The 16,606-nt window shown below is 41.8% G+C and overlaps 1 protein-coding gene across 4 annotated transcripts in view; it reads right to left on the bottom strand.

Moving 5' to 3' along the window:
- Positions 1–63: 63 nt before the first annotated feature.
- Positions 64–16,606, bottom strand: part of LVRN (laeverin) — an 83,377-nt gene continuing 66,834 nt past the window's right edge. For 3 of the 4 annotated variants that reach the window (XM_085566619.1, XM_085566620.1, XM_077790376.2), the window contains 3 exons: positions 15,570–15,710; positions 13,627–13,702; positions 64–12,975 (listed from right to left, as the gene is read on the bottom strand). In XM_085566619.1, the coding sequence (XP_085422745.1) occupies positions 12,829–12,975; positions 13,627–13,702; positions 15,570–15,710 (364 nt within the window). In that variant the 3' untranslated portion in view covers positions 64–12,828. The remainder of the gene's footprint in view (positions 12,976–13,626; positions 13,703–15,569; positions 15,711–16,606) is intronic. The other variant, XR_014951255.1, reaches the window with a different exon arrangement.

Raw genomic sequence — 16,606 nt, 5'->3', positions numbered from 1 at the left:
CTCTCCCATGGGCCAGGCCATCATTGAGAGTGTCAGCATTCAGGAACACACATAATCATGGGCTATGATTATACACAGGTGCTTTTATTGGGAGCTCTGGGAATCAGGGGTACAGACTCAAATCTGACTCTGACATGGCTTTCGAGCTGAATGCATTTTACATTCTATCGTTATATAACTTACATATTAATTATTAAACTTATATTGTTCTATTGTATACATTGACTTTATTCAAGCATGAGTTTCACATGATCTTTCTTAGGCCCCCTGACCACAGTTTCTCATCATTATTCTTACGATTAAAGAGTAACTATATTTATTTACTAAACAATCATCACATCTAACAATTATATAATTTATCATGTACTAGCTACACAGGTGCAGTTCTAGCAAGGTACAAGGCCTACATGTACCCAGGGTATTTTTTTTTCAGGGCCAACTAAGCTTAATTTTCCTTCTAACTCTAAATTTCCATGATTTAAAAACCCTTTTACTATCAAGAGGACACACCACACTTTAACATCTTTTTAGATAAACAGGAAAAGGGGGGAGGCAGAGATTATGCCTCAGATGTGATTGAACAAAGCATTGTATGTTTTAAACTTCCTGAACAACTCTTTTGCAGAACCTGCTCCACCAGTTGTTGGGCATTTTTTGAATAGCGCCTGGGCAAAGATGGGGGAGAATCCTTTACTTTTGATCAGACACCTGAAGACAGGGCAGATTGAGGGCCCATTACGGCTGGTGGCCTGGGGCAGGGAGTGTGCTTGTGTCTCCACAGGTGTGGGACCGAAGTGGATTCCAGCGAAACACGTGAAACCATAACCAGTCCAGAAACAAGCAGGCCGTGACCCCAGGAGCACAGAAGCGAGAACGCAGATGTGAACCAGTGTCAAGATTGCGGCTGATGTCACAGACATCAGTCATCTTTTCATCGGGCATGCAGAATTTGTGGACTGGGGTTTTGTGAGGGAGGGTTGTGCTGAGTTTTGCAGATGTTTGCCCAAATCAGTCTCATAATCTGAAGGTTGTGAGTTTGATTTTTGTGGGGGATAAGCATGAAGCTTGAGCAGGTATTGTGCTTCTCTCTTATCCCTTTGCTGGTTGCTTTAAGCAACGTGGCCTTGCCCGTGAGTCAACCAAGGGAAAATGTTTGGGAGACTTTGGCCAATGTGTCAGGTCTGGACATCATTTCTTTGACTCACTCAAGGCTAGGGAAGCCATTCTCTACAGGTTTAGTAAGTTTACTGCTAGACAAATGGTCAATTCCAAAAAACATCCCTTTGAGACTGTCATAATTCATTTTCATTCCAGTGGATAGTTGGGGTGTTTGGATGAAATTTCTCTCTGAGACTCCTCATAAACCTCAAGAATTGGAAATTCTCAGCTCAGTAAAGATGGATTTTTGTATTGTATTTAGTCTTTCTGGGTCAAAACAAAATAAGGATGAGATAACCGATGTAACCCCAAATCACATTGTATATGGAAATGTGACATCTGGGTTCAATATCACAACAGTGATGGTCACACTGTCCAACAAGGTTCAACTGCAAATTACCACAGGGAATATTCTTCATTTGTGGGGACAGAGTTTGGCCTGCCATCCCATCCAATGTCAAAGGTGGGCCATGCACCATTGGGAAACTTTCTTTGCTAACACCCAACATGACAATGATAAGAGAACAAAATGTAAAGGGAAAAGATCTGTCAGTCAATATGACTGCAATTGTGATGATGGTTTTAGTGCTTGGAAAAAAGGCCAAAGATTTATAACAACTCTGCTTCTGCTACAGGCAGCTGCAGGAGCAGCCTTGAAGCAGTTGGACCAATTGGGTTATTGGTTGAGTAAGCATTCTCATGCTACCTCTCTCACACTGAGCAATTAATTAGCTAATGTTCAAGATGTGAGACAGGCAATTCTGCAAAACAGAGCAGAAATTGATTATGCATGGACATGGATGTGAATAATTTGAAGGAATGTGTTGCATGAATTTGTCTGATCATTCAAAATCTATTCATGAAAGCATATAAGAATTGGAGGATAGATAGGCCAGACTCGGGGAAGAGAATGGGTCATGACTGGATGGCATGTTCAATTCATTTAATCTTGCTCGAGCATGGAGAGAACTCATGAAGATAGGTATATTTGTACTGATTGGTGTTGTAGTCCTTTTAATATTTGTGCCATGTCTACATTGATGGCAATACATTTTTAGGATATGGATGTAGTAAAGAAATATTTTACCATTTTAGATAAAATGTTCTTGATTCTATTCACTGTTTCCAGAAGTCAAAAATAAATATGCTCCCCAAATCCTGAAGTGCAACCTCATGTTTCAGCTTGCTGCCTCTCAAGTTCATTTGTTGCAGTATTGCTGACAACTCAGACTTCTCCTGATACCTTCAGATGCTAATTTTCAGCATGCTGTAATCACCAATGGCTTTCAATATTCTTCTCTACAACACAGCTAAAACCTAAGCATCTGAAACTGTCAAGTTTTATAAATTCTCCTTTTGTGGCTGAGACAGATAGCTCAACATGTCTTTTTATCTTAATCAGCTATATCCACCCATTCTGTGAGGTAGTTTATAACCCAGATGGAAGTAAGTAGATTTTTTATGTACCATATTTTTCTTTCTCTTCAAACAATTTTAAACCCAAAAGCTGATACATCATTCAAGCTGCAGACCTTAGCTAGGTGATGCAAATGCTGCTACATATGTATTCATTTTGCTATACAGAGTGGTTTTTGAGGGTTTTATTGTGAAAAATGAACCAGTAATCACTCCAGGGGAAAAAAAATCATAGTATCCCAGGTACTTACATAACAACAAGCCAAAACCGAAAAACCTACAACCTATTGTTATGAATTAAGTCCTATATGAGTAATTTAATAAACCACAAAATTAAAATTTAGCAGCAATTTTATATATAATTAATACAATCAAGTAAGCATGTACAAAGTAAGTTTGGCAGTGATTAATTGTCTGATTAAGGTTCTGATAAGGCATAAGCAAAAGTGATTGGGGTACAGGGAGGGCTTTTTTACCCTGCCTCTCATATAAAAACAAAATCCCAGTATTATATATATATGTGTAAAGTGATATCCTCCAATTAGAGTCTGGGCTCTGGCCAAGCTCTAGCTCTACTTGGATAGAGTAACTGACCCATCCAAGTATGACTTATATACTGTATGCTAATACATATTCATCTATATTTTCTATAAATCTCCTCCTGTTTTCAATTCTCAAAATCTACATCACTATACTGCATAGTGTATGCTCCACTTGTTGCTAAAGGGTCTCCTTGGCTTTTCAGCGGTCACTTCCAGTGAAGGCTTCTCATCATCATCACTGTCCTTTGAACAACCCCATAGGTTGCACATGCACCCCAAGTCTTGTGTTATAGAAGCCAGCATTATATTCCAAAAAGAAGCCTTATTATTTCATAGATACCTGGAATCATCTCAATTTTGTACATTTCAAGGCAGATTCCTTAATTATCCTGAGGCCTATTCCATTTTGGGATTTTATTTATCTCAAACTGCATCTTGTATCCTATTTATTTTCTCATGAACATCTGTAAACATCTGTTTTGTGACACTAATTACATATTCTTTTCCTCTATCATTTTTAACAAATATTTTCTAAAACATTGATCTAGTTACAATTGTTATCATTAATCATATTCATTTATTACACTGTTTTATTCTCATAATTTTTTCCAAGGTTCTTCTTTCTCCATATTCTACTTGATGAAGAAAACAGAAGTTAACTCTATCAGAATAAAAATTGTAAACCATATTATGCTTAGTATCTCTTTCCACTTTGCTAATTATACTCATATACCTGAATTTTATCTGAATTGCTTGTGCATGAGTTGTATTTGTTTATTATGGCATATGGGGTAACATGTAGCTTGTAATCTGCTCAGAAAAACGTCTGTTGGGTGGGTGTTAGGTTACAGGAATGTAAACATAGAAGGATTAAAATATTAGGTGACGTTTAGAGATTGATTTCAGAGGTGAAACTCCTATGGGTTCCTCTAGGGACAAGTCTTCTCTGCCATGAACACAGGACTAAATACACCTGGGTAGATACCTGGGCAGAAGGAGGTGCAGGGGAGCAGATATCTAAAATTTCTTGTGAGCTTTCTTTTCAGGCTGATTGCGACTTGAACACAGCAACACACTCTGCCTGCAATGTTCTGAGTAGCACCAAAAGCGAGACAAATGGGGCAGCTGAAGATGTGCTTACGTATTTTTCAGTGTAAGCAATTAATCTTTGATGCTCTTGTCCTGTTGCAAACAGTTCTTTGGATCTCTATTCTTTAATTGTTAAATTTTTGACATAATACTGTTCCTCCCATTTTTTAATTAATTTTCTCCTCCTCTTCCTCCTCCTCCTCCTCCTTCCTTTACCCTCATTTTTTTTCCAAACAACCAGGTTTTATCAGGTCTTTCTGCCTCTTCCTGCACATTCAAATCGGCAACAGTCATTGGGAGGGACAGGGTGGGACGCGAGAGGCGAAATAGACAGGGGTAAAGTACATTAATGTCCGGGAGATGATTCTTGTGGCCGAGATGCCCAGAAGAGAACGTGCAAGGATTGTGCGAGGCACAAGGAGGGAGCAAACCAGCAAACTCCCCTTGTCCAGAGAACCTGCAAATCCTCCTTGCCTATCGGCCCGGCTCTGCAGCTGCGGACCGACCCCTCAAGGCTCCGTCTCGCACAGGCAAACCGACCCAGCCTAGAGCAGCGGTCGTACAGCCTCCGTGGCCCGTGTCCACGGAGCTTCCTTGGCATGCTGGCACACGGCCATCTCCCGAGCCCCACGGCGCGGCGCTGCCGCCGGGAGCTGCCGCCTGCCCCGCTCCCTCCCGCCTGCCCCGCGTTCCCACATCGCTCGCACCTGGCGAGAGCGGCCCACCGGCCCTGCCCTGCCGGCCGCAGCCCCGCAGCCGAGCGCCCCGGGAAAGCCTGCGGAGGGAAGGGCCCTGCGGGCACAGGAGCGAGGGGAAACCTCAACGGGAGGAACAGCGGGGAGAGCGCCAACGGGAGCGACGCCGGCTGGGAGGCACCGGGAGGCACCAGGGTCGGGCAGGGGGGTGATGTTCACTGTAGGAACTGCGGTCTATAAGAGGGACCTCTCGCTGGAGCAGAGAAACGGTGAGGAGGAAGGAACGGCTGAAAGGAGCGGTTCAGGACTGACCTGAATCCGCTTCCTTCCTTCCCGCTGGGCCACTCAAGGAGCGGAGGTGAAAGAGTTGGGAATGAAGACGAGCCTGAGAAAAAGGAAGAACAAGGGGATGGTTAATTTTTGGTTTTGTTTCTCACTATGAAAGGCTGTTTTGATGGACGACAAATATTAGGCATCTATTTTAATAGCAACAAATCAAATTATTTTCCCCAAGTAAAATCCATTTTGCCCTGTCCTGGTTCCAGCTAGAAGAAGGTTAATTTTTGCAATAACCAGGAGGGGATATGTCCAGGATACTGATGTAATTCTGTACCATCACATCATTGCCAGGTACAGAAGAAGCACAGCAATGAGAACAAAGACATATGGAACTCCTTGCTCAAAAGAAGATCTTTTGTTGTAAGGAGTCAAGCATTTTTATACCTGAAACTTAACCAAAACTTAATCAAAATAAGCACTCACTGACTGGCTGCCACTGCGGTGTCGTCGTTCGCACATCCCTTTACCCAATCAGCTCTCTTGAAGCAGTGCTGGGGTCCGCCCGCTGGTCTGTTCCCAGACAGCAGCGCAGTCTAGGATACAGCTGTAGGGCTTAAGCTCTGTGGCATTGATGGCTCAGTGTTGAAGGCAGGGGCAAGAATGAAGGAGAGGTTTTTTGTATAGGTTCCAAAGAGGCTTATTCTAGGGACGGTCCAGGGACAAAATATGCAGAACACAGGTGTGCAGGGATTATTATACAGCGAAGGTCTCAGGGGAGGATAAAAGTTTTTAGTCAATGTGGAAAGGGATGAAGAAGAGCATTAGGCAGGGTTCACAACACTGGGTTAACAAGGCCAATGGATTAACACAGGGGAGGGGAATAGTTCAAACCAATGGCCAATAGGGCTTCCAGTATTAGGGGATTTCCAGAGCAGAGGCAGGCAGGTGGGATTGACAACTCAGAAGGAGGAGGGCAGAGAACATTCTACAACAGCAAAGTCTTAGGGTAAGATTGACAACTAGCTGGAAGGGCACAACTCAGACTAAACCAACAATGCAGAGGGGAGAAACCACTGGGGATAAAAACACATCACAACACTCTCTGATCATGTGGTATCCATGTGTATCCCAAACTGATTGTTGCCTCACACAAGAGGTGACTATCAACCCATTCATCCTGATGCTGTGATAAGTCTGACCAAGAACAGAGATAAAGTAGGCATTTACTAAAAGGCCTTAATAGATACGCCTTATTTCATTGAGTAGTACAAGAGCCTGGCCAAAATGAACCCAAAATAGTCACAAAATAAACAACTGATCACAAAGTCTCACAGTTTTATAAGTTTTGGTCCATCTGTATAATGGAGCTAATTGTCTGGTTGTACCCTAGGTTATGAAGATCCATCCTCCTTGTTTTTCTTTCTTCAATTCACCACTGTTTTTACTTTTTGGACTTCAAGCTTGTACAAGTTGTCCTTGGTCTCAAGTTGGAAAAGGATTTTTCTGTCTCCTAGTGTGTGAACAAAACTTGTCAACACTTAACATGAAGCTCAGAGCTACACATTAAAGCAGCACAGAATCTGAAATATATGAAAGATAAAACTTAAGGCATCATTTCTGCCCTTTAGAGGCTCAACAAGGCCTTTACCTTTACCTGCAGCTGAACCTTTCCCAGAGTGTGTTTTGGTGAAAAAAATTGAACAGAAGTGAACAGGATTTAACAAAGGTGAGCCCACAGGGAAGGGGGTGTTTTCTGAAGAGGACCCTTCCAGGATCAGCAGAAGAATGGGTCAGGTATTGTTTCTGTGTGAATCTTTGATTCTTTCTCGTACTGTCAGTCATTAGTATTGTTCCAGTTACTGTTGTTTTCATATCATTGCTGTTTGCAGTCAATTGTTCATATCTCAACCTGTAATACTTGCCCTTTGTGCCTTCTCTCCATCAAGCTGCAGAAGGAGGAAGGAGGGATTGATCAAGCAGCATATGGTTTGGAGTCTCAGCAGGAGCACTAAATTGGGAACTGCTGTTCCTTAACTACAAGGTAACCCTAACGATAGGCAGTAAGTGATCTCCCTGTCTTTCTCAGAGCACATGTGCTTTTTCACCTCATGTTCTTCCTGCATCACAATGGGTATCCCACAGCCAGCTAAAGTCAGCCTCCCCCTGTGCCTACTCAGGTCCTTGTCTCATCCCATCACAAAGGATGACAGATAGTGACTCACCCCAACCCTCCCCACCCTGCCCCAGCATCAGAGCCCACTGCTCCTCTAACACAGGGAAGATTTCCACAACTTAAAGAATCATAGCAGTTTTATTGAAGTAAGATACTGTGAAAGTGAAACTTATCAAATGGTTGTTTAACAATAGGTTCATTCTGTTATTTACTGTACAGAAGATAGAGTAATGATTCAAAGTTACCATTGCACAGTCTTAGTGTGATACAAGGTTATGCATGATGCTGGTCACCTACTAATTGTCTTGGTTTGAAAGACAGGTGTCTGCTAGAGAAGCCCAGAGGCTGCCTTGGAATGGAGAATGTAAACCCACTCCCTCCAAATTACTAAGATTTTGAAATTAAGTGGCTCTCAGGCAAAGATACGAGGATAGGGATAACAGTTCTATACTAGTATATATAAGAAGGTGAACAGAATAATAACTATGGCACTAACAACAACCAGAACCAAGGCCCCAGTAAAGTGTCTTGGCCACTGACACTTTTCCTTTTGGTGCAGTTACTGTCACAGCTGACAGGAATGAGCACAAATCCAGGCCGGTGGGCAAGATATATCAGAAACTCCACAGTGGTAGCTGGAACTGCAGGACAGTGCTGCCTACAGCATGGACAACCCAGAACAGTGCCAAAGGAAAGCAGGAGTGAGCAGCAGTAGCCCAGCACCAAGCAGGGCAGGGAGAGGGGAAGTTCAGGATTCCTGGGGCATACCGAACAGATGGTGATAGGTCCCTCAGGACTGAGCTCCAGAGGTGCTGGTGAATTCTCCCCAGAGTAAGCAACAGCCTGGCCATCCTCCTCCAATGCCAAAGAGCAAGAGACCCAGCTGCCCCCACCCCCATCCTTTACCTGCCCCCCATTCCTGAAGTGTCTCTGTCCTTCAGAGAGAAACTCTGAGAAAAAAAGAGCATAGATGCTCCATTCCTCTCCTGACTTCAGACACAGTCTTCTTAAGTACCCATAAGCATCCATAAGTACCCGGTAGTTATTTTCCTAGCAACTTATGGGGAAAAAAAAGAAAAAAGAAAGAAACCCAACCCCCAATACCAATGCAGTTGGTAAAGGGTGTTTCAACCTTGAGAAGCAATCCTGAGAGGTATCCTAGCTCCAGTGGAGATTGCCCCAATGCCACTAGCTGCCTAGCAGTCAGACAGATCAGAGAAGGCTCACATAAACTGTCTTATTTATGGGATAAAGCAGTTGGCTCACAGTCAAATTACAAGTGACGGAAAAGGTAAAAGTGAGACTCCTTGTACCAACAACCTCTTTTGTTCCTTGACAAATGAGTCTGCTGTTCCTGTGTTAATCACATATTTCCAGTTCCAATTTCCAAATTTATAGCATTAATGCTCACCATGTCACCCTTTCCCTGCATGGACTACCAGAGAACAAGTTAGAACTAGAGGAGTTTTAACCTGATCATGGTCTAGACCTTTGCTTCCTTTGGTGCCTGAACTGAAGTACCATTAGTTTGGCCAAGAGGCTGGGTCCATACATCACACCTAGCTCTGGAGGAGCCCCTGCACCTTTGATTCAGGGGATGCAGAGATGACATTTCATTTTATCTTTTGTGAGTCACTGCACAGCAGGAATGTGGCAAGGCCACATCTCAGTTAATTTTTTGGCATTTTAGCCCACATCCCCTTTGACTACTCTACACTCACTCTTCTGGAACTTCCAACAACCCTGAAAGAAGTTGCAGGCTGCTCTACCCACCCCATTAATGTGCCATCAGTGCAGCCAGATACTAGCATCCCATCAACTCTCTGCTCTCAGTCAATTCCCAAGTCCTCTGCCCTGGCGACAGCAGTGACTAACTACCATAGAGTAGTCCTCCTGGGGAAAAAGACAGACTCCCCCACGGACCTCCCCTGGTTTCTCCTTTCCCTGTTCCCTTGTTGTTTGGCTTCCCCCGGTGGCTGTGCCCTGCCCAGCCCTTAGCTCCGCCCCCACCCATTCCCCTTCTTAAGCTGCCTGCCCCAGGTGGTTTCTTCTTTTCTTGCTGAGTTAACTTCAGTTTCATGGGACCTGACTGGAATACAACCTTGCAAAAAGAGCCTTTCTTGCCTCTCTCGCTGAGCCAGCTGTGGTGAGTGTGGTGTGGCGATATGACTGCATTGCCTGAATGTTTACCCAACCTGCTTTTCTACAGAAGTTTGTTGGGAACAGATATTAGGCAGCAGCACCCGCCATCCATCTTCCAGATTTTTACCAGATGGCATGGGGTTTGTGCCTTGGCCACCCAGGCCCACAGCCAGTTCCCTTCTCCTCACTTGCCTGGGAGGTTTCTTGAGGTGCCAGGAGGGAAAGGGGGCACAGCCACCAGTGGGGAAGCAAGACAACTGTGCCAGGAGGCACAGAGGAGAAGTTGGAGAAGTTGGCTAATGCTCTTGAACCTTGGCTGAAGCAGCTCTGAAGTCTTCCTCTCCACTGGGCTTGGTGTGCATTCTTGCCAGCTCACAAGTCTGCTGCCCTGTCATACATACATACATACATACAGTATGGGCAGAATAAGTGTAACTTTATGACTTCCACATTCTCAAGGCAGAGAGAGCAGGACTTAAAGCAAAAAAAGCTGCTCTTTTGACATCATATATACTTTTTCCCCCACTCAGGGCCTACTGAATGCATCCAATCTGTCAATGACACACAGCTATTTTTACTTAAAATTGTCCCATACATGCACACCTTCACAATTACATGCCCCGTAACACCTACACAGTCTGCATAAGTACTATTAAAGCTCATTTCCTGATGTACTCATATTCATTTCCAATGAACTTTTATTTCACCCAGATTCTTTTTGCAATAAAGCACTTTCCCAACTTTCCCCAGATTCCTCCCATGCACCTCTTCTTTGCTTGTTGTGTTTCCCAGTTGCCACTCTCCAAACCTCTACATTCAGCTTGTTGTCAACAGCAGCAAGAGCTGCCACTGATACGTGCTACCAAGCACAAATTTGTGGATTCTGGAAGTGATTAAGATTTGCTGCTACACAGGCATCTTGCCTAGCAATCACCTTCACTATTCTGCCTCTGCATGAAAACTATGCTGAAATTCTGATACATAGATTGTCATTGGGAAGCAGACTTTAGTCAGGAGCTTTTATGTGGGTCTCAGATTCAGTCAAAGAAAGAAACTGAGAGTTTCTAGCCAGGCAAAAATCCTGGGAAAGTGCTGGAAAAGAATGTAAATAATTCTTTATCTTTCTTGTTTTTCACATTGTTTATAGTTAAGTTCTATCACTGTGCATCAAGCACTCTGAACCAATGGTGTGGGTTGTTTTCACTTCAGAACCAATGGATTTGGTCCTTGCGGAGCTCTGTATAAAAGAGCAGTGCATTTTGAATAAATCGGAGTTTTACTCTCGCACCCTTCTGAATCAGTCTTCTCATTCCTGTCCTGCCTTGACAGCGACACTTTTATTTGAAAATAACTTCTTATTTTGAATTCTTCTAGTAAGTTTTACACATTGGCAGTTCAAATTAAAACTTTTGTTCAGTAGGATGAAGAAAAAAGTGACAAAAGCATGAAAGACTGATTACTAAGGGAGTGTGGTTGCTCACAGTTGGAGAGAAATGGTTTGAACCTGCTGGGCATAGGGTGAAGTTATGGGAAGTTTCTTGAGCTTTACTTAACCCACATGATGAGATATAAATGCTAGTGATTAACTAGTGGAAATCATAGAAAATGCTGAAGCAAAACAATTTCAGTACTGGACAGGTTCCCCAAGAAGGCTGTGGACTTCCCATCCTTGCAGGTGTTCAAGACCAGGCTGGACAGTGCTTTGAGCAACCCAAGCTGATGGAAGGTGTCTCATGCCATGACAGGGGCATTGGAAGTACATAATCTTTAACGTCCCTTACAAACCATCCTATAGATTCTATCATAAAACCCCTGTAATTCACCACAGCCTTGACAACTTCCCCTGCTTTCTCAGTCAAGTAGAATAAGACCTACAAGAATACATGCAATTTTCATTGGTGTTATCCTTAACTAGATCAAATGCTAAGAGTTCAATTGTTTCCAGCAAAAACTTGTGTCAGCAGCTGGTAATTCCCATACAGTAAAGGGCTTCTCAAGTAGTCTCAAAATAGTTTGAATTTTTCTTTGCAGTCATGGAGAGCAGAGGAAATTCAGTGCAGTCATCATGGCAGCATTTTTCCTAAATGTATTTAGGGGGCACCAGTGAAAAATTCTTTGTATTAACATGTCTGGAGTTTATTCTTGTCTCATCATAGAGCCGTATTTTAATTTATTTTTTCTCCTGCCTTCCCACATAAGTGTTTCCTGATCCATAACTTGTTAACTGATCACTGGCACTATAATCTTGCCACAATACTGTTACTCTACAAATAATTATTTGCATGGACTGGGGATCCCATGCTCTTTTCTTATGCACAAGTTAATACAGTTTGCTAATCCTGATGAATATTCTGCTTGTCACCTCCAAAATGCTGTATAATCAAGGTGACTAACATTGTATCTAAAGCAATGGAGTTGGAGTCTATGATTCTGATGGGTCCCTTCTAACTTAGTGTATTCAGTGATTCTATGATCAGTGAGCACCTCTGTGCAATTAGAACAGTGATATTCCAGAAGAGTTAGTTTAGATTAGTTGCACACTAGTACCATGGACAAAATGACCTTCAGATGTCATCTCCTAGATAAATTTTATCCAAAGAAAATCCAGTTCACACACTCCAAGACCATCCTGAGGGCTGAAGCATGCTAAATGGAGACAACCAGCAGGGTCTCTTGAAAAGCAATTAAACAAAAATGAAGACACATTAAGTAGAGATCTGCTGAGAAAAAAACAAATTTTGAATGACAAGGCATTAATTTCTTAACTAAAATTAAAATCTGAGGATTCTTTAGTCCTTTCCTCCATACTTGTCTGAAGTAGTTCTGAAGCTTATGTTTCGCAGAACTGTTCTAAATTATTGTCCTCTTTGCAATTTAAAAACATAGAAGTGGAGACAGACAGGTTATAGATCACTGTACAAACGAAACAAAATAGAATATAAGCTTTTTCAGCTTCCTTACGTTTTGGGTTTTTTTGTTTGTTTGTTTGTTTGTTTTGGGGTTTTTTTTGCCACAAATATTCAGCACACCTTTCATTTGGATATTCAGAAGAAAACCCCCAAAGGATTCAAGACTGTATCTATATGTTAGATTATTATTAGCAATGCATTCCTAACACCTCTTTCAGGAGGAAATTATTTTAGATATAAGATGCAAATATGTTTATAATATCTTTTCCTAAATCCTTGATTTCTTTGGGAATAGTTTTATCCATACTTTACACTGGAAAGACAATCACAGTATTCAAAAATGTGCTTTACCTTTAATAACAGCTTATAATGAATACTAATATGATAGTGAATGATATGTAATACACTGGAAATAGTGTTCCAAATCAATCATCTATGTTTTTATCTAACCAGCTGGCAATTTTAATTAGTAGTTTTCTCCTTTCAATATTTTCAAGTTTTGCAGATTCCAGTAGCATAGTAATAGCCTCTCTCTCATCCTCTTCCAAAGTAGCATTATAAAAAACCTGCAACTGAAGAAATAAACACACGAGCTTAGTTCACAATTAACTTCACTTGTGGCAAGCAACTGTGTGCCTGAGAGAAAAGGGGCAGATGACAGAGACTAAAGAGGAGGTGGGACAAGGTAACTGATTTACACTAATGTGGGAAAGCTCCTTACATATCAAGAATGTGCCCTTTTTCTGTTCCTCTAAAAATCCTTTCAAATGCAGCCAACTTCACTGGTACTGGTAATACCACACTGTCTAGGACTAGTTGGGTAGAAGAATCCTCTTTTTCTGCTTGTTCTACAATCACAGAACAAGAAATCTTTCTCATCAGTCTAGTAGGCAAAAGACAAGAGAGGAGTGCAGAACAGTAAATAAATATTTGGGGGAAGCAGTGATTGAACAATATAAGGAATTAAACAGATGTTAGTATGACAGTCTAACAGGCCAGCTGCCCAAATGTTGGTACATTTTCAGTAGGTATGGCAGAGATTGTCTCTACAGACAGATTTCATAGAGAAAATGAGACAGTTTTGATAGAATTTGTGGGGACTCTGCTCAAAACTTTAAGTTTCATGTTTAAAGAACATGTTTTTGTTCTTTAAGAACAAAAGAACAAAAACTTGTATTTACAAACTGGCCATGAAATTGAGACTAAATGCTTCTCTAGTTTACCTCTTGGATCTGTACATCTGTTTTGACAAATCTTCCCATGGCTTTTAGTACATCATGCAATAATTCATGCCCATATCTGTAAAATTGAGATAAAGGTCCTTCAAATAGCACATTAGCAAATATACTAAATTTTATCACATTTGAAAATACTTACACTATTTAGTGATTATTTACTATGCTGTGTTGTATTGTGTTTTAATGGTTTCAAGTTTCTGTATCTGTTTTGCACTGGTTTGTTCTTGTACCCCTTATTTTCCCCACCAGTTCTGCCCCAAGCTACCCCTTTTCCGTAAATGTCAATCCCCTCCTCCTTGTCCTGTGCCATTCCCCTTCTCCCTGCCTATGTGCTCCTGAAAAGTGCTGTGTCATTCCCCTGTCCTCTCCCTGGTGCCTTGTCTATCACTCGATTCCCCATCCCACTTCTCCAGAACCTTCTACCCTGGGCATCAAGTGATTGAGCGAGGACCAGGGGTCTCTCCTCTGGTTTCCCCCTATTGGTCCATGTATTTCTCTGTTCCCTCACCTTCCACCACCCTAAAACCCCTCATTAACTCTTGGGTGCTCTCAGCTGTTGGATTCCCTGAGGTGTGGAGCTCCCAGGAGCCCCTTAATAATAAACCTTGGCCTGTTACCCCAGCCCTGAGTTGGCCTCTTCTTCTCCTCCTCAGACATTGCCTCTCCTCCACACCAGGGCTGACAGCGTCAGCGCTCAGCCCCAGCTGCACCCCAAACCTCCTGAGGCACAGGGGAGTGTCCCCTGCTGCCAAACGTGCCAGGGCTGGTCGGGCAAAGCCAGGAGGCTTCAGGTGGGCAATGCTGCAAATGCCAACTAAGCTGAAGTTTGCAACTATGGACTCTTTTCCCTCTTTTAAAGAACTACCATTAATATTCAATTTAGACATTTGAGCTGCATGAAATACAATAATAACCCTTTAATTTCATTTCCTAGAAGGATCTGGTATTTGTATTTTGGTAATATGAATTCTTTTCATGAAACAGATAATCTCTCTGAGGCCATACAGCCAAACTGAGCTAAAAAGACTAACCAGTATGTGTCTAACAAACTGGTGCTCCTGTTGCTATTGTGAGGGTGGCATATAAATAAAGACTTGCATTATTCTTTTAGTTTGAAAATAAGGGGGCAATTTCCCAACAAATTTCTCATAAATTTAAAACATAGAAAAGCTCTGTAAGAGAACAAGTTGATATGACACAAATCTGCTGCAACTTGCCTTTTCTAGTGCTAGCAACAATTTACACATTTGAATGCTCCTAAATGGCTGATTTTTCTTCTGGATCACAATGACCTCCTCTGCCATCAAAAGCAGCTGGAATGTACTCTTGTCAGCAGCCTGCTGCTTTTCACAATTGCCAAGGAGAGAGGGAGTCTTCAAGCAAACATCAAAATACTTGCTTTGTTTAAAACAGATAGCCCAAGCTCACCTGCAGTTTACCTATAGCAGTGCAGGTGGGCTGGCAATAGGTTTAAGAGTTAAGTCAGGGAATAACACTGCAGTTGGTCTTAGCAGCTCTTGCATGTCTGCATGCTGTAATAACCCATCTCTTCATACTCTCTTTGGAAAAGAGGTGAGGGTTTTACTTCAGCATTTTACACCCACAATTTACACAATTTGCTTGTAAAATCCTAGTGGATAAACCCACTTCTAGAGTCAGAATTCCCAGGAGTACTTAAAAGTACAGAAAAAGTCATGAACAGAATAATTTTTAAAGTCTTTTGTGTTTGATGAGCTATTTTTTAATCTAATTTAAATCCTGATCAGAGTTCAATCTTCTGAAAACTCTGTTCTGTATACTTAATTGAATCAGTCATTACAAATAGCCATCTCTGAAAGGAAAATCTGCACCTGAATTTTACAGCTCAAACATCGAGGAAGAAGACAAAGAGCCACAAAAATTAAAGGAACCCAAAACTTGTTGCTTACCCTTGACTTAAAAGTGACCAATTTTCCGTAACAAATTCCCAGGCTATACGGTGCCCAATATCCTGAGTCACTATATGCGAGATAATGACTGAAGTACAATTGGAAGAAAATAATGTGTCACTGAGTCCATATTGCAAGTATCTGTTAGAAAAGCAGGAAAAAAATGAACCTGTCACTTGCTGTTTTACAATGGAAATATACAATATTGCAATCTGGAAATATAATCCAGTTCACAAAAATTCCTACCTCAATAAATATCAGCATGTGGAAGGTTATACCAAAGTTGGTGTCACTCTGAGCTATTCAGCTCGAGTTTTGTCCTCAACATTTGTTCTTGCACACTGTTCACTTAATAAAGTGAGGGTGCAGAATATCAAATGGACATAGATGTGTTTCTTATCTTTGCACCAGAAAGACAACTGCTGCTACCAGACAAGCCTGTGGAAAGGCAGACTGCTTTTCACCTTCCGGCAATTCACTTCACTGTGACTCATATGAAGTCTATGGAGTATACCAGCAGTGAGATGCTTTTACACAAAAGCAACCTGTTCATAAGGTCCCCTGCAGCAAAACTCAATGAGAAGATTTTTCATGAGGACTAAGGCAGGATTTCAGAAATATCTTCTAATTATGTCAGTGGCACTGAATGCCTGAACATCTTGAAAAGTAATTATTCTCTTTGTTGACTCAGTGTTTTACCTTAGATGCTCCTACTTCCAAATGAATCCTTTTAGAGTTATTTTCTCTGCTCCTTTATAGGTAGAGTAGTTGAGTTGGGCTTCTCCCCTTTGCATGCCACCACTATGCTTAACATAATGAAGATAATTGTGAAGGCCAGGGAAAGATATCTTAACATTCTTCACCCCAAAACACTCTCTGCATGGCATTTCAAAAAAACAGATTGGTTTGTCAGCTACTGAAGTACATGGAGGAGGAAGCTCATCACAACTCCCTGATTTATCATGGAACGGTGCTAGCCTGTTCTATGAAAAAGGCAATAGGATCATAGGAAATTAGTTTAGCTGGTTGTCATCTCT

The sequence above is a fragment of the Lonchura striata genome, chromosome Z, assembly GCF_050655825.1.
Source record: "Lonchura striata isolate lonStrDom1 chromosome Z, ASM5065582v1, whole genome shotgun sequence".
NCBI lineage: Eukaryota > Metazoa > Chordata > Aves > Passeriformes > Estrildidae > Lonchura > Lonchura striata.
Note: the sequence above shows the minus strand (reverse complement) of the source record. Positions and strands in the feature narration are given on the sequence as shown.